Genomic DNA, 26761 nt, shown 5'->3' with positions numbered 1-26761 from the left:
TCGGGTCATGATCCTGGGGTCCTGGGATCAGGCCCCGCATCAGGCTCCCTGCTCAGCGGAGAATCTGCTTCTCTCTCTCCCACTGCCCCTCCCCCCCCCAGCTCATACTCTCTCTTTCTCAGATAAATAAAATCTTAAAAAAAAAAAAGTACCACTATTTTGAAATTCATAAAAAATTATACCTACACATGTATGGTAAAATATATAAATATGCAAGTGAATGATAAACACAAAATTTAAGATACTGGTTATCTCTGGAGAGAGACAGGGCCCTAGGATCAGGCAACTTCAAAGGTGTGGGTAACATTCCAGTTCCTCAGTTACTGGTGGATTGAGGGATTTTAGGCTTTCACGTTTACAAATAAAGGTATTCTTTTGTATGTATCAATAATTTTTAAAAAAATTAAATGTAGAGGGGCGCCTGGGTGGCTCAGTCTGTTAAGCGTCTGACTCTTGATTTCGGCTCGGGTCATGATCTCAGGGTCCTTGAGATGGCGCCCCATAAGACAGGGCCCCGAGTCTGGCTCTGCACTCAATAGGGAATCTGCTTGAGATTATCTTTCCCTCTCCCTCTGTCCTGCCCCCCACTCTTTCAATCTTAAAAACAAAATTTAGGGCGCCTGGGTGGCTCAGTTGGTTAAGCGACTGCCTTCGGCTCAGGTCATGATCCCAGGGTCCTGGGATCGAGTCCCGCATCGGGCTCCCGGCTCAGCGGGGAGCCTGCTTCTCCCTCTGACCCTCTCCTCTCTCATGCTGTTTCTCTCTCGCTCACTCTCTAATAAATAAATAAATAAAATCTTTAAAAAAAAAAAAAAAATTTAAATGTAAAGTCACTGATATTCAAAGAACACATATGACTCATTCAAAGATGCCCAACAAAAATGACTGGATTGGAATTCAGGTGTCTGAACACTTTGCAATACACATGCAACAATGCATGGATGAGCCACTAAATAAAAACCCTCACATACGTAAAACCTTGAGTATTTCCACAGCTAGCTGGTGTTTACAGTGCCTGGTGATAGTTGCTGCTGTTTAAAATCAAACCGCCTTTCCTTAGCTCCTGTCTGCCGATTACTGTGACAGACACTGAATATTTGGCACCGAGGAGTTCACAGACGAGTGGAAGAGACAAAATGGTGCAGCATGCTTCATACAGAAGCATACAAACAACACAATGAACATAGAGAAAAAGGAACACCTAACCAAAGGATTCCCAGAGGGGCTGATTCTTAAGTACTTCTTGCTGTCTATTTCTTTAAATTAGAAAATAATTTAAACATAAAAAAAATATATTCACATACTCTACCACCAGATCAAAGCAATGACATTTTGCCGTATGTTGCTTCAGAGGCCTCCCTATGTTTTTGTGCAGTTAACCTCCCAACCTTTGCCAACTAACTTTCCTCTCCTCCATCTCCTAAAGTAATCTTAAAAGTATACTTCCTTTCCAAACATATTTTAGAATTTTTACTGTGAAGGTCTGTATTCATAAACAACACAGCACTGTTCTGCTTTTCAATTTGCATGATTTATTGTCCACATTCCTTTAGAACTCACTTTTCTCACTTATTGGTGTTTTGAGAATTATCCATGTTCACTCAGTACAGTATTTTATGGTTCAAAGAAACCAGTTTATTTGCTTATTCACCTATTGAGGGACAATGCCTTTTCAATTTTTCTTTATTAACAAAGTATGCTGGATGCCTGGGTGGCTCAGTCGGTTGAGTGTCTGCCTTTGGCTCAGGTCATGATCCCAGGGCCCTGGGATCGAGCCCCACATTGGGCTCCCTGCTTGGCAGGGAGTCTGCTTCTCCCTCTGCCTCTCCCCTTGGCTTGTGCTCTCTCCCTCCAATAAATAAAATCTTAAAAAAAAAAAAAAAAACACAAAGTATACTTTATACATATCCTTTCACACACTACATATACTTGTGCCCCTGCAGAAGAGTTTCCTCTGGATGGCAATCTAGAAATTAAAGGGCAACTGTAACTCTACTACATTGTGCCCAACTACTCTCCACAGTACTGTTCCACTAGTAAAAGATCTCCTTCCTCCCATCCTCCAAAACCTCAAGCTTCAAATGTTTAGATTGTGAAATATCTCATTGATGCTTTAATTTACATTTTCTTGATTATCAGTAAAAATGTGCCTCTCCATGTTTATAGGCCATCTGTAAAACGTATATTCATATCCTCTGTAACTTGTGCCATTTATTTTTCTACGATCTTTCCCACACCTACCTTTCTATACGCTGTACTCCGTACTGCAGGGGCCCAGAATCGGTAAATGACATCCTTGCCAGCTGTTAGGTTATGTCAGTAAGAGGCACTGGAAGGTGAGCAGGCAGGGGAGAGAGAGAGAAGCTTTCCATCTCTGGCCAGGACAGACCAGTAGCTGCTCTAAGAGCAGTCAGATGAGGTGAGGCCAGTATGCACTGCCCCAGTCAGAGGCAGAAGCAAGTGCAGCCGTGGGCTGCAGTCTAGTGCAGGGAGCAGCTTATCTCTGGTAGCAGAGCCATCATCCCACCTTTTTTTTTTTTTCTGCCACTCTATGTCTCCTCTTCCTCTTTGCTCTTCTAGTCTAATACCTTCATAACCAATCCTCTATATTAAATTCCCTGTTTGAAATACCCAGGGTGGTATGTTTTCCTAACTCAACTCCAGCTGATATATCACTCTCCCATCCCCCACAGCTGGGCTTTAGGAATTCTAGATAGGACTTCTGGGTGCCAGTCTTTTGATGCTTATACACATGGCAAATATTTTCTCCTAATCTGTAATATTGCAGTATCCTAGTCTTAACTTTGTCTATGGTGCCATCTGTCACATGTAATCCACTTTTCTTTGTGGTCTATGTTTACTGTTTAAGTAATGATTCATCTGCAAAAGTGCCTTAGCTATTCTTGGTCCTTTGTTCACCCATGTAACTGTCAAGTTCTACAAAAATCTTAATGGGATTTTGACTTGATTTTGCATTAAATACACACACACACACACACACAAATACACATACCATTCTGAGGCAGGACTCCCACCTTTATAATAGCAATCATTTTTTCATTTAATCTATAAATATGAGATTATAAGATTACATGACTACATTTCCTACTGCTAAACCATCCTTGCATTTCTGGTATCAACTCTATATAGTCATTTAAAAATATGTATTTCTAGATTTGGTCTAGTATTTTACTTTAGATTATTTCATAAGTAAGACTGACATAATTTTTTTCTCTATTCTTGTCTGGTTTTGCTACCATGCCGATTTTATATATCAGCTGTTTCTAGTCTACATAAAAGTATAAAAGATAGAACATGAACGTCTGTGTCCCCTCAAAATACACACGTGAAATCCTAAAACCCAATGTGATTAAACCCTTTGAGAGGTGATCAGGTCATCAGTGTGGAGCCCTCATGAATGGAATTAATGCCCTTATAGAAGAGACCCCGAAAGCTAAGTTGCTCTTTCTACCATGTGAGGACACAGCGAGAAGACAGCTGCGTTATGAACTGGGAAGTGGGCCTCACCAGAACCCATCTATGCTGGCATGTTGATCTTGGGACTTCCAGCCTCCAGAACTGTGAGAAATAAATTTCTGCTATTTATAAGCCACCTAGTTTACTATATTTTCTTATAGCAGCCCAGACTAAATACAACATGTGCTAAAATGGAAGTCAAACTTGACCATCTAGCCTTTGTATGTATCTGTTCTACAACATCCATGCGAAGCAGCCAACTAGCCCCTGCTTAAATATTTCATTCTGCATGACTATGCCCAGGGGTGACTCATTCTATTCTCAAATGACTTAAATTTTAGACTTCAGGGGCGCCTGGGTGGCTCACTCAGTTGAGTGTCTGCCCTTGGCTCGGGTCATGATCTCGGAGTCCTGGGATCAAGCCCGGAGTCGGGCTCCCTGATCACTGGGGAGTTTGCTTCTCCTTCTCCCTCTGCCCCCACCCCCTTATCGTGCTCTCTCTCCAATAAATAAATAAAATCTTTATAAAAAATTTTAGACTTCAGTCAATTTTTAGAAACTTTTTTAGGAACTTCAGCTGATGATTAAATGATGCACAATTAATCCAACATGAATCCTACAAAGAATCACACAAAACTTATACTAAGCTGATATTTGCCCATTTGTTAACTTCTCCTCACTGGTCTCAGTTCTCACTGGCCTCTGAGAACTAAATAGTCCCTATGCCACTTGACAACCCATTAAATAATTGAAATATCTTAAAATATATTAAACTGAGGTCAAAAGAAATTTACCCATTAGACTATATACATATACTCACATATGCAAAAAATTACAGACAAGCTATCTCCTGTCTAGTAATTATGAGGATTTAGCTTCTGAAAGAGAATGAAGTTCAGAAAGGGATATTTAGGAATATTCATCATAAAGACCTTCTTAAACATTTCAGACTGAAAGAACTAAGGGGAACAGAACCATCTTGCCCTGAGTGTGACTATAACTTAACTTTCGTATCCCAAGCACCTTGCAGAGGTCCCTGAACGCTTTGAGGACTAAATGAAAGTAAAAATGAGCGACTGAGATCTTTCTGTGTGCCACACACAATGCCAAGTAATATATACACAGTATTATCTTATAAAATCCTCCACCATTTTGGAGGTTGCCTAGCACTACAATCCTCATTTTACTTCTGAACAACTTGAAGGTCAAAAGGATTAAGTAACTTTCTCAAGGTCAACAAATTAGTGAACAATGAGGCCAGAATTCTCACTCAGGCAAATATGGCTCCTAACAGTTCTCTTAGCCATTTTGCCCCATTTGCTTCTTAGTCATAAATGAAAATACACATAATTCGGCCAAAAAGAGTAAAGAAAACTAAAACTTTCAAGTCTTCCTGAAAGGAATTAATTCAATACTAGCACTAGAATTTCTAAATTAGGAATAAAATTCTCACAGAAAAAAAATTTTAAGAAAAACAACATTGACTAGAAAAAGATGACAGATGCTAACTAAGAAATGTCCTTAAATATTTCCCTACCATTTGTCAGGTCTTTCTGTTTGAGCCCAGCATGCTAAAGGGATTCAGTACAGTGACATTACAGTTCCTGAACTTCAATTAAAACCATTCTCTTAAATACAACTCCTCCAAACTTATCATAATCGAACAGAATACAAAATATAAATTTCCTCTTCCTGGTAATCACATAATCTTAAAAATATGTACTTGAATAATCTTCCTACATTTAAAAATCAGTATTGCTTATAAGGCTAAAAAGACTCCAGTAGAGCAAAATGCAGAATGTATACATCATAAAAACGTTTTGAACTAAGTATACTAATCTAATAATTACAGCTTTTAAAGTACTGTATAGCTTTTACTAGGGCAATATTTATATAAACCAAAGTTCAAATCACTTAACAACTTTGAGTATTTTTACCATATTTCAAACGTTGCTGGTAGGGAGAAAGAGAAAGGAAGTGAAGGGTCTCAGAAAAGGTAGAAAATCAGCCCAGAATACAGGGTTCATGAGAGGACCTGAAATCATGTAGCTCAGTTCTCTAATTTTATAGGAAGAAACTGAGAACTACAGAAACTTGGGGACTTGGCAAAAGCAGCAAATTAGTTTTTTAAAAGTGGTGCTTAATCTAATGACCCTGACTGACAGTGAAGCCTTTGAGAACATCTTTAAAATATGGCATCAGGGGCGCCTGGGTGGCTCAGATGGTTAAGCGTCTGCCTTCGGCTCAGGTCATGATCTCAGGGTCCTGGGATCGAGTCCCGCATCGGGCTCCCTGCTCCTTGGGGGCCTGCTTCTCCCTCTGCCTTTCTCACTCGCTCTGTCTCTCATGAATAAAAAAAAAAAAAAAAAAAAAAAACTTAAAAAAAAATAAAAATAAAAAAAAATAAAAAAATAAAATATGGCATCAGGGCAGATCACGTTGACAGAACAAATCAAGTGCCACAACCAAAAAATACCCCAAAGTCAGACGCCCCACCGTGTCCCCTTCAAAATAATGTTGTTTTTGCTATCAGCGAAGCTTCAACAGATCTTCCAGTCCCTTTATTGGTAGTTGGCGACAAGGTGCTGAATGACCGTTTGTCAAATTTAGTGACACCATTCTAGGCTCTTCCTAGCTTATGTTGGCTCATCATCATTGTACAGTTCATACTACTTAATTAACTGTAAAACATTTGATGACTTTTTACAAGTCTTGACCTTTTTTTGTGATTCCATAACACAAGCCTCAGACCTTACGATTTGCATCCTTCCTATGGAAATTATGACATTTTTCTCATTAAGCTTTCAACATCTCAAGCTGATATTTTATTTTTTACATGTTAATTTCATGTTCCTTGAAATAGAATGTGAATTCTCTGAAGGTGGGCACTCTCCAAGGCTTACCACTTATCTTCCGACTACTTTTCCACAGAATATGCCGGTTTCTCTGATTATTGACCAGCAAACCGAAGTTGGGATATTTCTTAAGAAATGACTGTGTAACTCCACTTTTTAAAGATTAGTTACACAGAACATAAGAAACTACACTTATTCAAGTATGATGGAGGAAGAAAGGTCTGACTTTTCATTAACAGAAGTTTTTAATCTGGGGTCCAGAGAAAGAATTCAGTGACCTGTGAACTTGGATGGGAACCTTTTCACTAACCTCTATGTGAAGTTTTGCAATTCCTTCAATCAAGATTATAGGCAACAAAGCACCGTAGTATCAGAAACACCTATGAACTTATCATCAATAGAAATCACAGGTATTTTCATATTATACTACAATTACTGCAAACTTATCACTTTAAAATTACAGTATTTAGCAGAATTGTTGCTAAAGCTTATTCTCTAATGTGAGAAGCATATATTACTCTATCAAAAATTTATATTTTTAATATTTGTTAGCTATATTTCAATATAACTAATTTCCTTGTTAATCTTATGTGTTTTACTTCATAAAATCATGAATCATTTTTAGAATCATTATTCTGGGAAGGGATTCACAGGCTTCACCAGATTACCAGAGGTCCATGGCACAAAAAAAAGGTTGAGAACTCCTGCACTGACATACACAGAGCAGGTGAGGTAATTACAATCCCAAAACCATCGTGATAACGGTCTTATCAGTTCTAGTAAAATGACAGGCAAGTTTTGAAATGTAAATATCTCTTTTTATAACTAGGAAGAGCACAGAAAGAGATTTTAAGCTGATCATTTTCACTTGAAGAACACAAAATATACCTACAGAAAAACTGCATTTTCAAATACCCATTAACTTGTTATAATTAAAACAACTACAGGATTATAAATGTTTAAGTACTCAGGACCCCTGTATCAGTAACTTTTGTGGTGGCTATTGTGTTCTTCTAAGACTTTTTCAAGAGGACCAAAATCAGTAACAGCTAGAATTCTTATTGAAGAAAGCATGTAAAAGTGTCTTCCTTTCTAGCAAATATATATTAAACAACTAGAATTATGGGTTAGACCTTTCCTGTTTAACTATACTGGTGATAACTAAAATGACTTAAAAAGGAATTCAAAGAAAAACACATACCTCTCCTACTGAAAGAAAGCTGTAAAAAAAAAAAGTTCTAATTAATTTACATTTTCCCCACTACTTCCTATTCTAAGAAACTAAACAGAATTGGATATTTCCTAAAGATATTTTTAGCAGTTCAATATTATATACAGAACATCTTCCTTAAATTATATTGAGCCAATGTAGTTTTTTAAATCATAACTTTTCATTTTTATCTGAATTATCATTTCCTCCAAAGACATATTTACCTTCAGCCAGTGCTGGTGATTCTGTTCTTGTCCTTCTATCTGTTTAAAGAAAGAAAAAAGGAAGAAAGTCTAAAACATTATTATACTTTAAAACATGTTTAATTTTATTAAAACTGACTTTAATAAAGTTTATGAATGCCATCACATATCACATACATATGCTATACACACTTGTGTGTGTATGTATATGAACAGACATATACCTCCTTGAATTAAATCAACAACTATTTATAAAGAACCTACTAAGAGTAAGCCATTACGTTAAGCCCTGGGAAATACCAATAGGCTTAGATAAGACACCCTAACTGCCACCCTCAAGACACTCAAAGACTACAATCTCTATCAAGAGAAGTACATAGTTCTCATCATATCATACAGCAGGAACAGCAAGGGAAGAAAATTTGTAACTCGTCTTTATTCTTGTAACAGGGGCCTAAAATTACCAAAAGAGATACACTTCTATACTATTATCATAGTTTACGTTCATTTCCTTTCAATGTATTAAAAGTACCAGTTTTGCTAAAGGTACTAAGATCCTTATATTCCATGACAATAACCTATTATTTGCCAGAGGTACATCTGGCAAAACTCAAGTGAACCACGAAGTCCTCTGTAGGACTGGTTTACTAATACTACTATGGTATTTGCAAATCCTAAAACATTTTAGGTAAAATTAAATCTTCAAAATGATTTTATTCTAACTTTACAACAGAAGCAACTACAGCCACTACAGCAAACTAGCTGAGCTGACATACAGTGGGGGGACAATGACGAATGTAACTACTCACCTTTACATAAAAATTTCTTTCCCTAATTGTTTATGACCAGAGTCCTGGACTTAGCAAACATACAATTTCTATGTGCTTAGTCACATTTAGAGGGGACGGGGCACTGCCTTCCAAGATGGTAAGTGATCTCTTATACTGTCTTCTAAAGGCTGAAATGTGGTGCTGTGTCTCTGACAGATAAAGGAGGGAGGGATGGAGGAAAAAGTCCTGGAACCAACACATGGAAATAGGATTGACAACCTTCAGGTTCATTGGATTAGAAATTCTGATAGTGGGGGAGGAGAAGAGTGGTTTCTGCCAGAAGACACAGAAGTATTCTGAAGCAACTATCACCTGGTTATCTTGGACTCCTTACTGGACCAGCATGCTAAGGAAAGGGTTACCATATTGTGGAGTCCTGTGAAGTGACCCTAACAACAACTTACGGCTGCTGCCACACAATGGGGACAGGAGGAAATCTATCCAGAACCTAGGGGATTCGACTGGGGCTGCCATGCTCAATAATAACTATAAATGAGCAGCTGCAACAATTACGACCCAACAATGATAAATCAACTACAGGCACTGATCCCTTGGAGAAGGTCTGTGTCACTGAACCAGGACAATGCCTTGACCTGTTCAAGTGCTGGCTGAAGGTAAGGCAAATCTAGAATGAGTGGTAGAGGACTGCAAAAATGAACATTATTCCACTAGCCCTGCTATTATAAGTCTACTGTAGTGGTTGTGGCCAGCCACCATCTTGAAAACTTTGCAGTAGAATGGACTAAATGGCAAGTGCTTAATGGAACATACAAGGCTGTATGGGATACCTCTAACACGCTGCCTCACAATTTCACTCCAGCTGAGGCACCTCCCCTTAGCTACACTACTGGGGCTCACTTTCTGCTCACGGGCTTTGCTCTAAGAGATGCTTACAGGAACTCCTCAGCCATCCTGGAATATACGAACCCCGACCTGGGAGTGTGAAGATATTAACATCAACAACCTATGAGTAACCCCTGACCACTGGGGAACAGGATCTGGTATATAAATACCCCCTCCTTCCCATCCAGAGGTATATACTTCATGTCTTCTCAGAGGACTTCCTCAGGATCAAGCCCCAGGTACTCAGAGATGTGACCAGGTCGATCACAGACCCTTGCACTGACTTTCCTTCCTCCCTGTTTCATGTGCTCCAGTTCTCCAACTTCTCTTTCTTTTTTTTTTTCCTTAAGATTTTATTGATTTATTGAGAGAGAGAGAGAGAAATATTGAGAGAGGGAGAGGGAGAAGCAGGCTCCCCACTGAGCAGGGAGCCTGATGCGAGGCTTGATCCCAGGACCCCGGGATCATGACCTGAGCCGAAGGCAGACGCTTAACCGTGTGAGCCACCCAGGCGCCCCGCCAACTTCTGTTTCTTGTTAACAGGTTCCCAAATAAATGATCTGCCTAAAAAATCCCTTTCTCAAGCTCTGCTTTTGGGATGAAACCAGGTCAGGACACTTGTCCTTTGGGACACCATACTCCCTTCCTTTTCATTCTAACTCACTGGATGCTCTTTCTTAATCTCTGTTGCTGAACTTCTCTCAGATCCCCAAATGCTGATGTGCCCAGAACACAGTCCTAGGTCCTCCACTCCCTTTGTGATTTCATTTCATGGCTTTATGTATCAACTACATATCTCAAATTTACTTACCCAGTCTAGACATTTGTCTCCATCTCCTAGCAACTGCCTACTCAGTATCTCCTCTTGGATGTTTTAATAGATACCTCAAACTTAACATGTCAAAACTAAACTACTCATCTTCCCTCTCCAAACCTATCTACCTAGTCTCCCTTAACTCAGTTGATGGCATCTCTATTCTTCCAGTTGCTCAGGTAAAAACCTTGGATTCCTCTGCAACTACCTTCTAACACATCCCAAATTCCACTACAGCTCTCTCTACCTAAAGTCTTCACACTTACCATTCTATCTTCTGTTAACTCAAAGTGGAGGGTTCAGCTGCATTAGCAGTCTTAGGTCTACTATTACTTCTTAATCCAACAGCCTCCAGGGGCTGCAAAGTTAAATGCATCTGGGTTGGGTGGAGCCGCATTAGAAGGGCTACCTAGAGCAAACAAATGTCTATGCTTAATCTAAGGGGTGCCATGGCTATTAACATGCCATGTTAAAAACGCAGGTGGATCCAGGGCTGGATATTCAGGTAAAACAATTTTTAGATGTTATCAACTAATTAAGCTTTAGAAATAATCAGTAGGCCAAAAGAAACAGTCTGAGGGTTAATTTTTGTTTGATGAAATGTCAGTTTGCAACTCTTGCTCTAGGATTTGTCTATAATTTATATATTATTAATCCTAATCTTTGCTTTTTTTCTATCAGGTAGGAGATGAATGGGAGCTATTTATGTTCAAAGCCTAACCATTCTGGTTTTCCTCAAAAGCTCCTCTTGGATCAATGTTACTACAAATGGAATGAATAAACACATTTTTGCTTTTTCTGCCAAAAACAAACTTTCTTCCCTAAGGCAGACCAAAGCCACCCAGAAATAAACAAAACAAGTGGCCTAGCTGGCCACTCTCATTAACCAGAGGAGCAAAACCGGTGCCACTTGCATAAATCCACAGGGAAAACTTCTATTCATTTTGCCTGATCCTTAAGAGATCAAGAAATAAGAAAACACTTGTAATTGATTTTACCCTGAGAAATCAAATGTCAGCTCAAAAGTAGTGAATATTAGATAGGACGTAAATTAGATAATCCAGGCATCTAAAATCCGCAAACCTAAAGATTTGCCTCCAGCAAAACATAAAACATAAAAGCTGTGACTTCAGAGCATTCTGTCAACCACATTTATAGCTTTGCAGCATTTAATATGATGACACATAAATCTAACTGGTTATGCAACCTACACTGCATTCCTCCTTCATTTGGGTATATGATAAAATCAAATTCAATTCCATTTGTTTAAGCTCCCCTTGACATACACAAAGCAATCTTAAAGCCATCGGAGAAACCAAAAGAGCACTTGAATTAAAGGGCCTACTGACCGCGTTCCCAGATCAGACAATATTATGAAACTGCATTATTATATAACTCCAGCAAATATCTAAGTTATGTTTATTTTTTAAAAAAGATTTTATTTACTTGAGAGAGGGAGCGTGCATGCAAGAGCTGTGGGGAGGGGCAAGAGTGAGGGAGAAGCAGGCTTCCCGCTGCGCGGGGAGCCTAGACAAGATGTGGGGCTCCATCCCAGGACCCTGGGATCACAACCCGAGCTGAAAGCAGCTGCTTAACTGACTGAGCCACCCAGATGCCCCCTTAGTAAGCTTTAAGAACTTGAAAAGGTTATTCTATATCCATTTGAGAAAAAAATAAACAGGCACGTCTATAAAAAATCTTTTTAAAAACAGAAGAAAAGAACCAGTCCTACATATTAATAATTAAAACTGAGTGGAATTCATACAGATATACAGAGCCAGGGGAAGAGACCAGAGAAATCACAATGGTCCAGTAATAGAAAAAAAAAAAAAACAAAAAACCTCACACCAAGTATTTACTGGAAAGTCTATTATGTATATAGTACCAAAATAAATACCTGAGGAGATGCTAGGATGAAAAAGATTGACTGCACTCTCTAGAAGCATCTACTCTTCCTGTAGCAATTAAAACATTCAAGGTAGGGCGCCTGGGTGGCTCAGTTGGTTAAGCGACTGCCTTCGGCTCAGGTCATGATCCTGGAGTCCCGGGATTGAGTCCCACATCGGGCTCCCTGCTCAGCAGGGAGTCTGCTTCTCCCTCTGACCCTCCTCCCTCTCATGCTCTGTCTCTCATTCTCTCTCTCGCAAATAAATAAAATCTTAAAAAAAACATTCAAGGTAAAAATGAAGTATCATGAGAAAAATCTACAGATAGACCTGTGGCAATTAAAAGAAGATATCTCAGCTAGGGGTAGAGCATGGAAATCGGGTATTGGAAAGATTTTATGAAGCCCCGGGAGCTGAGATAGATTTGAAGAATGAATAGGATTTGGACAAGCAGGAAAAGGAGTTAGAAGGCTCAAAAAGAATATTCCAGATGAGGAATGTATAAAGTAATCACTATAGAGGGCAATGAAGAAAACTTTAATCCTATGAAAAACTGAGATACAACCTTCTCACCCTATACATTCTAGGTGGATTACAATGTAGTTTCTTAAAACTAAATCTCAAAAAAAAAAAAAAAAAAATCTCAAAAATTATACCCTACTTATTTTTAGAGGAGTAATTTGAAGCATGGTAAGAAATTTAAAATGGAAAGATGGAGTCAAATCATATAAAATTTAAAAATAAAGGAAATCCAAAATATTTTAATGTTTAATTTTTGCATAATGTATTAAATGTATTAAAAATCACATCAAGAGAGGAAACATGATAATTCATAAGAGCAAGAAAACAGTAAACATATATAAAAACCTTTATATTCCCTAATAATAAAAAGGAAATAAATATAATATAAGCAAAGTGGTTTAGAGCACTGATTCTGAAATAAGATAAACCTGGGTTGAGTTTTCACTCATTTAATTATTAGGTTCTTTGAGCAGTTGTTTTATTTGTAAAATGAGATTTCCATTTATTTAAGTTATCTAAGCATCAGTTTTCCTTATCTGTAAAAAGCAAAAATAACCTCAAAGACTGTGAAGATTAACAGAAATGCCAGTTTTATTGAACAAGATCACTACTTCTCTTATTAACATTAAAATTACAAGAATATATAGCTATCTGGGGCGCCTGGGTGGCTCAGTCGTTAAGCATCTGCCTTCGGCTCAGGTCATGGTCCCAGGGTCCTGGGATCGAGCCCACATCGGGCTCCCTGCTCAGCGGGAAGGGAAGCCTGCTTCTCCTTCTCCCTCTCCCAGTCCCCCTGCTTGTGTTCCCTCTCTTGCTGTGTCTCTCTCTGTCAAATAAATAAATAAAATCTTTAAAAAAAAAAAAAAAGAAGAATATATAGCTATCTATTTTGACATTCCATCTCAAGCACAGTACATGTAAGAATATCCATGTCTGAGACACACTAGAACTCAAACACGTGAATACAAATCTCAGGCTTTTATGTCTTCTTACACCATGATTACTACTGTATGTGTAGCACTTAAAACAGTCCCTGACACACAATAAATACTCTGTAAATGTAATGCTGTTTCAATGATCATCATCATTACTATATATAAACCATACCCGTATACTTTTTCTAAAATGTCTAGTCTCTTTAAAATGTAATTAAAGATGAAAATACTGTAAATACAGAATGCTTAATAGTTTTATCATTTTCTCCCATCTTTTACATCATTATTAGTGACCAACCACATCATTTCTTTCAAGTCTATCAGTGATTGTTCACTGAACATCTGTTAGGTCATGCACAGACTGCAAAGTGTGTTGCTGTGTTATCCCCTTGTCTCCTGGTGACAAACCTGCATGACATTTTAGAAAAATGGATAACCAAATGAGGGAATTTGCCAACAAAGATAAAAATGCAGCAAAAAACCGGAAGTGGTAACCCTGAGCGTCAAACTCTAAGAGAACATAAATGAAGTCACGGAAGAAAGGGTTAACTGCACGAATGTGACACTGCTGCCATCAGAGACACTAAGCATGCCAGTCAGAGGAACTCTGGGAGGGTGAACTTCAGCACCATAAATGAAGTGGTTATGATGAAAAGGATGAAAGGACGAAGATGTCCCAGAGGAAGTAACACCAGCAAAAAAAAAAAAAAAAAATCATATTAAAGTAATTTTGGGGGGTGGCGCCTGACTGGCTCAGTTAGTGGAACATGTGACTCTTGATTTCGGGGTTGTGAGTCAGAGCCCCACACTGGGCACAGTGATTAAGGAGAACAGGAATTCTTGGATATATTTCAAGACATTGAGAATACAACGGATAAAACTTTGGAAGCAAATCCAAACTTAGAATTATGACAATGTGGCCAAGGCATAAAAATAATGTTCACTCCAAAATATAAGTTATACAACAAAGAAAAAGAAAGCAGGCGACTGCTCACTTTTAATTACATGCAACCTATGTAAAAATATATGCAAATATCAATATATCTAACCTACATAAACAAAAGGAAAACTGTCTTTTGGAAGCAAAGAATACAATGTCCATCCACTCAGGTCCTTTTCTACAATTGTGACACTTTGCAGAATACCTCTGAATTACACCTAATAGTAACAAAAACACAGACAAGTTCAAGGTTGGGAAATACCAAGTCCCAAAGCTAAGTTTTCACATCTTAATTTGCCACAGACATTTTTTTTCTATTGGGGAAATACGTAAACAAGTGTTCAGTAGCAATAACCTAAAGTGCTAAGACAGAGATAATGCTCTTACATGTTTTAAGTGCAACATATTCTCATTCTTTTTTTTTTTTTTTTTTAAATAGACAGTGCACGCACAAGCAGGGAGTGTGGGAAAGGGAGAGAGAAAATCTTAAGCATACTCCCCGCTGAGTGCGGAGCCCCACTGGTCTCGGATGGATCTCATGACTCTGAGATCATGACCTGAGCTGAAATGAGGAGTCGGATGCTTAACCAACTGAGCCATCCAGGTGCCCCAACATGTTCTCATTCTGTGTCTGAATTGCATACCACAAATTTCAAAAGACAGATGGTTGTATCTTGAGTCAACTATGCAATTTTTTTTAAAAGCCTATTCCAATACTAGAATGAAAAACCAACATATGCACAAAAAAACTAAGAACCACTAATAAAATCAAATACATCCCACTCTTAAAATTCTTTTTTTTTTTTTTTTAAAGATTTTATTTATTTACTTGACAGAGAGAGACACAGCGAGAGAGGGAACACAAGCAGGGGGAGTGGGAGAGGGAGAAGCGGGCTTCCCGCGGAGCAGGGAGCCCGATGCGGGGCTCGATCCCAGGACTCTGGGATCATGACCTGAGCCGAAGGCAGACACTTAACAACTGAGCCACCCAGGCGCCCCAAAATTTCTTAATTCTTAATGTATCATTAAAAATTAGAGAAGTAATTTGCAAAATCTGGCTGGTTTAAAGGCAATTTGGGTTGTTCACAAATAACATAAGCCAGTGTAGTGTTCAGTTCAGGATACTGCAGCATGATGTCAAGCAGGAGCAGCATTATGGACCTTCAGAGCAGCTCTGTGCCTGGGTTGTCATACACGGCTCTCCTAATTCCAGGGAGTTCTATGACCAAAACAAATATTTAATCACCTTCCTAGCAAAAATATGCATCCACACATAATGTATTTTGACAGAAAGAGTCCATCGGTGTTTAAACTCTAAGCAAGAATATTAAGTCTCTCAAAGCTTCAATTTCTCCATCTGTAGAAAGGAAGATAATACCTACTCCCCCCTAAGATTGAGAGACTCAGAGAATGAGAGGTACCAATTACACTGTCTGGCTCTTTTCCCAGGTCTTACCCATCCCATCAGGCCAACCTTACTCCCTCTGCACAGGTGCTGTTACTATCGTCCTTGTACTTCTAAGGGCCCAACATCAGAATATTAGAGTCTCTGTTTGTCAATTCCACAAGCATTATTAAAAATGTTTATATCTCCAGTAGTGCTTATGATACAAAGTAATAAGACAATCTTTATCCCTAAAGAGGTTAATGACATCCTATGGAAATAATACTTGAACATACAAAAAGTAACAAGTCCATAATAATTCTGTCCACACTATACTATCATTACGGACTACAATTATAATAGAAATTTGGAGAACAGGACAGTGTGAAAGAAGAATATATCCCAAGTATGGGTTAACTATCTTCAAATGGGCCCCATAACACATCATTTCACTCATCAAAATGTCTGGCTCTTTCCCAGGACTGAAAGCAGTTATCACAGCCTGTTCATTGTTATTATAGCCCTTGAACTAAGCACAATACTTGAAACACTGTAGTCTCCAGTGTGCATATGTGGAATGAGTGGATGAGTGATTTAGCAAACAACATGATAAAATATGTAAGCAGCCTGGCATAAATATAACTAGTTTAGAGTTACGGCCCCATTAAGACTGGCCACCCTGCTAACAGGATTTGTTTGGGAAAAATGAGTGATAAGGAATGATCGATATACAGGTAGCAAATAACTGACAAAAATTTAGAAAAAATGTGCGATTTTCCTATTAAAAATTAAAGTGATACAGACTTTAAATAAAATACACTAATGTGTCCACCATGGTTTTATAGATAATGATTTTTCCAGGCTGACAAAATAATGGCAACAAATGCAGATAACTGATCTCTGGAGATCTAGTATATTTGGGGAGATATTGTACATCTGATATGTGATATTACTGCACAGCTGTCTTGGTAGCAATCAAGTAATAGATTTTTAAAAGACTATTTAAAATGCTCTGCCACAATCTTAAATGTGAACTGCTTCCTTATGGCAATTCTATAAAGATCAAAAGACCTCCAACAAGCCAGACGTGTTATGCAATGCAGAGTGTAAAATGCTGAGTACAACAAGACCTACCCTCCAGAAGCTCCTAGTCTATTAAGAAGACATGTAAAAAATTATTACAATGGGGCACCTGGGTGGCTCAGTCAGTTAAACCTCCACCTCTTGATTTTGGCCAGGTCATGATCTCATGCATGGTGAGATGGAGCCCCGCTTAAGATTCTCTCTCCCTTTGCCCACCCCTCCCCGCCATGTGCATGCGTGCTCTCTCTCAATAAACAAACAAATATATAAATACCACAATGCAATAGGTAAAATACTGCAGAACTTGAGTTCTTTGGATTAACTGCAATGGGAAAACAGGGGAATAACTGAGCTATACCTAGAGGACAGTCTCAGAGAAAGCAACGATGTTTGAGTCTGCCTGGTATGTTTAAAAAAGTACCACCATCTTCAACTTTTTGAGGAACCTCAATACCGTTTTCCAGAGTGGCTGCACCAGCTTGCATTCCCACCAACAATGTAGGAGGGTTCCCCTTTCTCCTCATCCCCGCCAACATCTGTCCTTTCCTGACTTGTTAATTTTAGCCATTCTGACTGGTGTGAGGTGGTATCTCATTGAGGTTTTGATTTGGATTTCCCTGATGCAAAGTGATGTTGAGCACTTTTTCATGTGTCTGTTGGCCATCTGGATGTCTTCTTTGGAAAAATGTCTGTTCAGGTCTTCTGCCCATTTCTTGATTGGATCATTTGTTCTTTGGGTGTTGAGTTTGATAAGTTCTTTATAGATTTTGGATACTAGCCCTTTATCTGATATGTCATTTGCAAGTATCTTCTCCCATTCTGTCAGTTGTCTTTTGGTTTTGTTGACTGGCTGGGTGATAGACATTGGGGAGGGTATGTGCTATGGTGAGCACTGTGAATTGTGTAAGACTGTTGAATCACAGACCTGTACCTCTGGAACAAATAATACATTACATGTTTAAAAAAAAAAAAAAAAAAAAGAACATAGCAGGAAGGGAAAAATGAATGGGGGGAACTGGAGGGAGGAGGAGACAAACCATTAGAGACTATGGACTCTGAGAAACAAACTGAGGCTTCTAGAGGGGAGGGGGGTGGAGGGATGGGTTAGCCTGGTGATGGGTATTAAAGAGGGCACGCATTGAATGGAGCACTGGGTGTTATACGCAAACACTGAATCATGGAACACTACATCAAAAACTAACGATGTATGATGATTAACAGAACATAATAAAAAAAAAAATACCACCATCACTAACAACTTTCAAAGACATTTTTTAAATTCAGTAAGCTTTAAATTAAGTAAACTTTTTTTTAGGATAAATATGAGCATATCCACTAACCTGGAAAAGGGGAATATTCTCTTCTCCTAAAAGAGACATTTTAAGCACTGATTATTAACAAGGGGTTCATAATAGATTAACACTAAAGTCCTTAAGAAAAAGGCCTTGCTAAACCAAAACTGAGGCAATATCAAGAACTTCACAAACAATGGGTAAGATTTTTCAGTGTGACTAAACACAAACACACACACACCCAATTTTTTAACTACTATTCCATCTACCATGCATGTCTGAACCTTAATCTGTCTGCTCTTATTTTATTTCTACTTATTGAAGTTTAGATAATTCCAGATTTTGACTACTCAAGTCTGAATTTACAAACCAGATGACAGGAAAACATTTTCAAAAAAGGACATGTACTATTTTAACTCTTTAATGATCAAAGATTATCTATGTATGTGTTAAAGCTCTATCTTTAAAACAAATAGTTCAACATGCTACAGTTCCTGGAATGAAGGGGGGTGGGTATGGGGTGGAGGGGAGCGCTCTTCTCTTTTTAGAAACAACCTTACATGTCTTACAGGCTCTCCTAAGAATGAAATGTCCACTAGTAGCCACAGGTTACCGAATGGGTTTAACAGATAAAAACATCAATAACACACAACTACAAAAGCATCACATCATATAGGTTAACTTTATTTCTCAAAAGAGCTGGTAATCCTTTTTTTAAAAAAAGATTTTATTTATTTATTTGACACACACACACACACACACACACACAGCACAAGCAGAGGGAGCAGCAGAGGGAGAGGGAGAAGCAGCCCAACTTGGGGCTCGATCCCAGGACCCTGGGATCATGACCTGAGCCGAAGGCAGACGCTTTACCGACTGAGCCACACAGGCACCCCAAGGGCTGGTAATCCTTTAGTGGAACTGTTTCTCCTAACTTTTAGAGGTTGTGCAGAGATAATCAAGTGGAAAACATTCAGTATTTGCAGATTTTGGCATATTTGTGTATATATATTGCATCAGGTTGCCTTCTATGTAATAAGAACGGACTGTCATTTCCTGAAATCAGTGTGAACATGCATACATACTATTTTGTGCTACATGCTCAAACAGTGTATTTGAATGTTTTATTCTCGAAACAGCATAAACACAAGAAGAGAGAGCAAATCAACAAATTAAAACTTCTCCAAACTAGGAACTGTTCTGGCCATGTTAAATTTGCCAGGCCAAGGCCTCCAAATGAAGATCTGGAGGGTCAATGGAGCGCAAGTGTGGAGGTCAGGGAAGGTCAGCCCACAAATAATGCCCCTCTACTCCCATGACTTTCTATCTTGTGAGAATGGTCCAAAGACCCAGGATACTTGAGAATCGTTCACAGGGATAGCAACAAGACCAGTGTCACAGTGTCCTAACCAGACTGTTATTGTAACATAATCTGCTTCTTGCCCTCCTGTGGTTACTGCTCACTTTCTGAACCTGAGTTTCTAATCTCTCCACCACCAATTCTGTGAGCTACCTGCCATCATGCCAATAAATTCCCTTTCCATTCAAATTACCTTGTAAGTTTCTCCAACTTTTAACTGAAGACCCTTGAATGAATTATGAAGAATATTCTGGAGGCACACAGAAAGCTAACTATAACTCCCTCCCAAATTTAAAGCCATTCCTACAAATAAGCAAAACTATGTTATAAATGTAACTTGGGGTTCAAAGTATAAACAATAAAGATACTCTGAAATTAAAGATTACATAAATCAGTTTTTTGAGACTTTTAAGAGGTACCTATATTATTAAAATTTTAAGCTTCAAAGTATAAAATATGAACATTAAAAAAGTATAAGAGAACATTCAGAAAGAAGACAAAATACTAAGATCACTTTAAAATATATTAGTCTAATAAAGAACTTAAAAACTTCCCAGAAAAAGAACAATGAAACACATTTTGAGGAAAAAAGGGCACTAAAATGATACTGATTTTTACAAACGGTTTTCTCTGTAATAAGATGCCTTCCTTTTTGCTTTATATATTCTAAACTGCTTCAAGAACAGTAATGAAAAGATTCTCCACCTGGACCTACCTTTTCTTTAGACCCCTAGTTCATATGTTTCCTCACTAAAAAAACACATAAGTGAAATTACTTTTCATTCTTTCTGAGAATATTTCACATTTCAAATCAAAAGTGGAATTTTTAGCTATACTAAAAACCAGCATTTCTTACATTCTGGGTAGTATCCTGTAGTCATACTCAGTCCCCTAATCCATCTGGTATTTTTTAAGGAATATATTTAGAAGAAGCAAAGCACACATTAAGGAGAGTAAGAACATATTTAAAACCTTAGGAAGCATTTGCTATAAGGAGGGAAGAGAGTTATTAATATTTGTGAATACCTACTGTGTACCACGCATTTTGCTATAGACTGTATTTTTTTCATATAACACTGCCAAACAGATGATGTTACCCTTTCCATAAAAAGTAAATGAGGAAAATGAACCTCAGAAATTGGTTTACTTATCTCATGTCAGTGTTAATAAGGGCTGATCTGACTTAAGCACAGATCTGACTGGTCCCAAAGATGACGACATTTTATCCATAACAAAATGCCTCAATGAGCACATTCTTCTTGTAAAAATTCGTTTTCATTGATAGTTTTCTTATTAGAAAAACAATTGTAACCATTACCCTGAACAAGTAAAACCTGTGGGATGTAACCATAAAGCAGTGTTTTATCTACCACTGTCCTTTAAAGTTATTCTGTGTTGACAGTTTAATGTCCCTGAACTTTTATTTAGGCAAGCCTATGACTTTGGTCATTTTCAAGTTATAAAAACTGTCAGAATTTAGAAAGTGATAGACCCAGTTTAGTATAATTGTCAAAATTTGTCATCCAGGACTACAGCTTCTCCCCATGTCCCAGTTCTGCCTGCAGCCCGCGTGCCCTAGGCATGACAAGAGCACCGTGCTTTACCTGCTCTCCCTTCCCACCTTACGAACCCTGGGTGTAGCAGTTAAGTGTCATTAGAGGGCAGGAGCACTCTCAGCTCAAGAAGTTTTTAAAACTGACCTGTCAAGGAATGCTTTCTGGAGTTCCTTGGACGCTCTCACCCATTCCAGCACTGGGGATCTCTCACCACAATTTCTTGATGCAAGATAATGCATCTCCTGTGGGAATCCAGCCATTTCTTCCTCCCCCTCTGCCTCATACCACCCTGATCCTATGAGCTTCCTCTCACTAGTGGCCCTCATCCAGTCTGTGGGACACATGTACCCATTCAGAACTCAGGGAGGATGGGCAGTCCACCCACAGTAACCTTGCTTTGCTGCACTGTCACAGCGGATAGCTTCTCCTTCACTCAGGCACAGTGAGACAGACATCAACCCACTGTGTCCCCTAAACTACACAAGTTACATATTCAGCTCTCAAATCATTACCAGAAATCTCCTGTACTTGAGGGGGAGCACACCAAAAAGGGAGGGGGGAGGTTAGAAGAAACTCCTAGCACACTAACAACTTGGTTTAAAAACACTTTTCCAATTTCCAACAACTCAGTTCAAAAACTATTCTAATTTCCAGCTCCCTGATTCTTTATACCAACAGATGGGGTAGGTATTTAGAGGTCACAAATCCATTTTCTGGCTCTTTATTTTGCAATGCCTGCATGGTATGCTTATAACTCTCTTTAGAAATGTATACCTCTCAACTTAGGGCCAAACTCAGAATAAAAGAGTTCCATTTTAACATCTTATTACATGATATATTTAGCACTTTACTAAATTTTCCACAAAAAGTAGAAAGAAAAATCCATAATCCCACCACATAGTTAGCCACAGTTAACACTTTAGCATGCTGTTTTCCTTTCTATAAACAGTCCATTTTTCATCTGAAAATTTCTTATTTTAAGTTTTCTTTTTAAAATCTTGTACAAAAACACCTCATTTATATAATTTCATCGAGCAGTCCAGTTTCCCATAGAATTTCAGCATGCCTTTTTCAAACACCAAACTTCCATTACGCCAATGTAAAGGTGGCTTTCTGAAACTTGTCACACTGTCACTCCCCAAACTCAAAACCTTTAATGGCTCCCCACTGTCAGAGATTAAACTTCAATCTTTTAAATTCTCTATGGTCTCCTATACATATTACATCTCTAAATGTAACTTTAAGCCCTGTATTCATCCTATAAAAATCATACTACAAGAAGCATGTGAATGTCAAGGGAGTTTCCGACCATGGGATCTGACCTACACTCAAGATGAGAAAGTGTTTCAGGGTTTGGTCAGAGTTCCACAGTGATTACTGAAAGTATCACAGGATGGAGCTCTACCAGGATTACAGACAGGCTGAATCCACGAAATGCACCAGAGCATATTAACGTGGCAAAAACAAACTTGCAGCGGGGATCAGTCCTCATATGACTGCAAATAAAACTCTATCACCACACATACAGTATTTACTGGTTTCACACTCGTGATCACAACTGCCAAAAAGTTAAGCTAATGCTGAAGAGCAGATTTATGGAAACTTTAAATGTTTAAAACTGGATTTAGGGATTGATTTTGTCAATGTTCCACACATAATCTGCCATCCATTCACAGAGCACACATTAAAAAATTTGTTTTAAAGTCATCTTTCAGCAGATGAAGTGAGAAATAATTCCAATTAACATGCTAACCAAGAAAAAAAGCACTCAGTTCTTAGCCCAAATAATCTTTGCTCTTCTCAGAAGCGTATGGCAGTAAAAACTCACAGAATTACAGAAGTGCCTGAAGAAAGAAAAATAATCAGTTCTCTCTTAAAGTTGACAATAAATGTATTCACTCAAAAAGTACACAAGAACAATGAGCGTGGGGCAAATACTGACGTGTCTTTATGTATAACTGTGGAGGATGTGTGTGCATTCATACAACATGCATGTATGTGCGGAGATATCTGGAGAGATGTTCACCAGAACACTGACTACTTAGATGGTGATTTTTGCTTTCCTCTTTCACTTTTTTGTTTCATTTTTTAAAATAAATGAGCATATACTTTTACAAGAAAAGAATGCTATTTGCACTATTAAAATATGGCATAACAAGCTACAGTAATCAAGACATGTGGTACTGGCAGAAGGATAGACATGCAGACCAATAAAACAGAAAAGAAAGTCCAGAAATAAACCCATATATCCAGGGTCAACTGATTATCAACAAAGATACCAAGGCAATTCAAAGGGGTAAAAGGACAGTCTTTTCGACAGATGGCACTGAGAAACTGGCTATCTACATACAAAAAGATCAACTTAAGAAATTTACCTCATGCTATACATAAAAGTTAATTAGGGGTGCCTAGGTGGCTCAGTGAGTTAAGTGTCCGACTCTTGGTTTCGGCTAGAGTCATGATCTTGAGGTAATGGGATTGAGCCCTGTGACAGGCTCTGCGCTCGGCAGGGAGTCTGCTTGGGATTCTCTCTCCCTCTGCCCCTCCCACTGCTCACATGCTCTAAGTAAATAAAATCTTTAAAAAAAAAAAAAGTTAATTAAAAATGGATCACAGGGCGCCTGGGTGGTTCAGTTGGTTAAGCGACTGCCTTCGGCTCAGGTCATGATCCTGGAGTCCCGGGATCGAGTCCCACATCGGGCTCCCTGCTCGGCAGGGAGTCTGCTTCTCCCTCTGACCCTCCCCCCTCTCATGTGCTCTCTCTCATTCTCTCTCTCAAATAAATAAATAAAATCTTTAAAAAAAAAAAATGGATCACAGACCCAAACAAAAGAACTAAAACGATAAAAATATAAAACATTTAGAAGAAAACACAGGCATAAATCTCACGGCCCTGGGTTGGACTAAGACTTCACGGACACAGCACCAAAAGCAGGATTTTTTTTTTTTTTTAAAGATTTTATTTATTTATTTGAGAGAGAGAGAATGAGAGAGCACATGAGAGGGGGGAGGGTCAGAGGGAGAAGCAGGCTCCCCGCTGAGCAGGGAGCCCGATGCGGGACTCGATCCCGGGACTCCAGGATCATGACCTGAGCCGAAGGCAGTCGCTTAACCAACTGAGCCACCCAGGCGCCCTCTTTTTTTTTTTTTTTAATTTTATTTTATTGTGTTATGTTAATCACCATAAATTACATCATTAGTTTTCGATGTAGTGTTCCATGATTCACCGTTTGCGTATAACACCCAGTGCTCCATTCAATACGTGCCCTCTTTAATACCCATCACCAGGCTAACCCATTCCCCCACCCCTCTCCCCTCTAGAACCCTCAGTTTGTTTCTCAGAGTCCATAGTCTCTCATGGTTCGTCTCCTCCTCCCTCCAGGTCCCCCCCCTTCATTTTTCCCTTCCTGCTATGTTCTTCTTTTTTTTAACATGTAATGTATTATTTGTTTCAGAGGTACAGGTCTGTGACTCAACAGTCTTACACAATTCACAGCACTCACCATAGCCAAAAGCAGGATTCTTAAAAGAAAAGAAAAAGATAAACTAGACTCTATCAAAGTTCAAAACCCTTGCATCTCAAAAGGTACCATTAAGAAAATAACAAGACAAGGCACAGACTGGGAGAAAATACTTGCTAATCATGTGACTTATAACTGCCTGGGATAAACTGTCTCACAGCACCTGTTTAGCTCTACTTTACGATTTGAAGACAGTTTCCTGTAACACTGTAAACCAGCTATACTTTTTTTAAAAAAACTGCTCACTCATCTCTTACTTGTGAGACACAAATAAGACCCTAGAAAGGATCTGAGAGACCAGAGGCAGGGAAAGGACTTCACTAAAGTTTTGCCTGTATACCTCAACTAGGAAAATTTGAAATGTTTAAATATTTTTTAATTATTTAAAATCATAGGCTATCTACCTACCCAAACAAGGCAAAATGAGAATGGTTTAAAAAAATTAAATTTGATTTTTAATAAAATATGTGATTTTTAAAAGCTGCTAAGAACACTGAAAATCAGCTAAAGTTCTTAAATGCACTCTTAATATGCTAATAGACTACTAAGAAGGGGTCAGTAACACATACCAAAGACAGAACACTGGCCAGTTGTCACTATGACACATACTATAATGGAACTTTGGCACACCCATTTCAAAGAGTTGCCAATCCCAGGCTACATATTTTGACTATTGCTTCAACATACTGCTCTATAAATAAAAAGAAAAAGCTTTGGTTTAACTATATTCACATTTTAATATAGGAAGTCCCAATTATCAAAGTGTATTTCCAAAATGCTTTAGCCCTTGATTCTCAAACATTAAGCTTTTATCCACTAGTGACTTAGAAGAGGAGCCACCATAGCTAGATTTCTTTACATTTCCAGCTCTGTACATTCATGTACACTTTAATCCAAATGGACAGAATAAATGAAGCTGACTTTTCTGTACTTTAGAAAACAACTTGGTAAATAATATTTATGTAATACCAGAACATATCAAAGATTTAAGTCAAAACAAGCTTAAACGTAACAATTTTCAGCAAGTAAAGTTAAATTTCGAAATAACATTTCTTACGTTTGTTTTCAGAAACTAACTGGACAGGAGTTAGAAAATTATGATTGATAAAATGAAGCCCAACCCCCTTTAAAAAAATGAAAAATTCTAAGTTTAAACCTTCCTCCAACTATGCTAGCTCCTCCTTTTTTTTTTTTTTTAAAGATTTTATTTATTTGGGGTGCCTGGGTGCCTCAGATGATTAAGCATCTGCCTCTGGCTCAGGTCATGATCTCAGGGTCCTAGGACTGAGCCCCACATTGGACTCCTGGCTCAGTGGGAGCCAGGAGTCCAATGCAGTACTTGAACCCAGGACCCTGGGATCACGACCTGAGCTGAAAGCAGATGCTTAACCCACTGAGCCACCCAGAGGTCCCTATGGTAGCCCCTAAATATATACTGTCCCAAGATCTAAAGGAAAAAAAACCTCATTAAAAATGTGCTTATATTGTTTTGTTAGAATTTTCCAGAATTTTAAGTAGAGAATTGTTGTATGACATAAACAAAAGCAAAGCAATCTCATACCTTGCAACCCAAGGTGGTTTTCCCGTGCTTCACCTTAATGTAATGTCCCTGAAATTCCTAAAAAACCATGTGTGATTTTTTTCAAATCAAAAGACGTCTGGACATGTTAGTCATTACTTTTTGAGTAAATGTTATCAGATACCAACTTACCTTGGAGAAAATACATTTCAAATGCTGATACTCTAGCTACTGCTATTACTGAGAGTGATACTGTCCTTCATCTCTTACACAGGAGTCTCCTGTTTTCTACCAGCATCCATGAAAAGGTGGCATGGTAACTTACTAGCTTGCAACTAGGGTAAGATCTCAGACCATCATGGTTCTGGACAGTTTTGGCAGTAAGGATGGGATGCTGACAGAGCCACCCATGACTTTCTAGAAGACAGAGGATAAAGGCCCCCAAGGGCAGAGGTCTAGGAAATGGGAAGACACCCTGGGATCTGAGAGTGGTCCTGATGGTAGGTGGGGAGAAGATGAGAATATGGATCC

General features: G+C 38.5%; 1 protein-coding gene across 19 annotated transcripts in view; it reads right to left on the bottom strand.

Moving 5' to 3' along the window:
* The window catches only part of CYRIB (CYFIP related Rac1 interactor B), a 148543-nt gene that overhangs the window by 47521 nt on the left and 74261 nt on the right, over positions 1-26761 (bottom strand). For 10 of the 19 annotated variants that reach the window (XM_064587877.1, XM_054512452.2, XM_045895881.3 and 7 more), the window contains one exon: positions 7767-7805. The exons of 2 other annotated variants lie outside the window; for them this stretch is intronic. Coding sequence is in view for 5 of the 17 variants with exons in the window: in XM_064587876.1 (XP_064443946.1) it covers positions 7767-7805 (39 nt within the window). In the remaining 12 variants the exon portion in view is untranslated. Of the gene's footprint in view, positions 1-7533; positions 7553-7766; positions 7836-26761 lie in introns of those variants that run through there. 7 more of the 19 variants (XM_064587874.1, XM_045895877.3, XM_064587873.1 and 4 more) reach the window with 3 other exon arrangements.

The sequence above is a fragment of the Mirounga angustirostris genome, unplaced genomic scaffold (assembly GCF_029215605.1).
Source record: "Mirounga angustirostris isolate CCGP_5_RB_7025 unplaced genomic scaffold, mMirAng1.0.hap1 SCAF_4, whole genome shotgun sequence".
Classification (NCBI taxonomy): domain Eukaryota; kingdom Metazoa; phylum Chordata; class Mammalia; order Carnivora; family Phocidae; genus Mirounga; species Mirounga angustirostris.
This window is presented reverse-complemented; position numbering and strand designations above follow the sequence as displayed.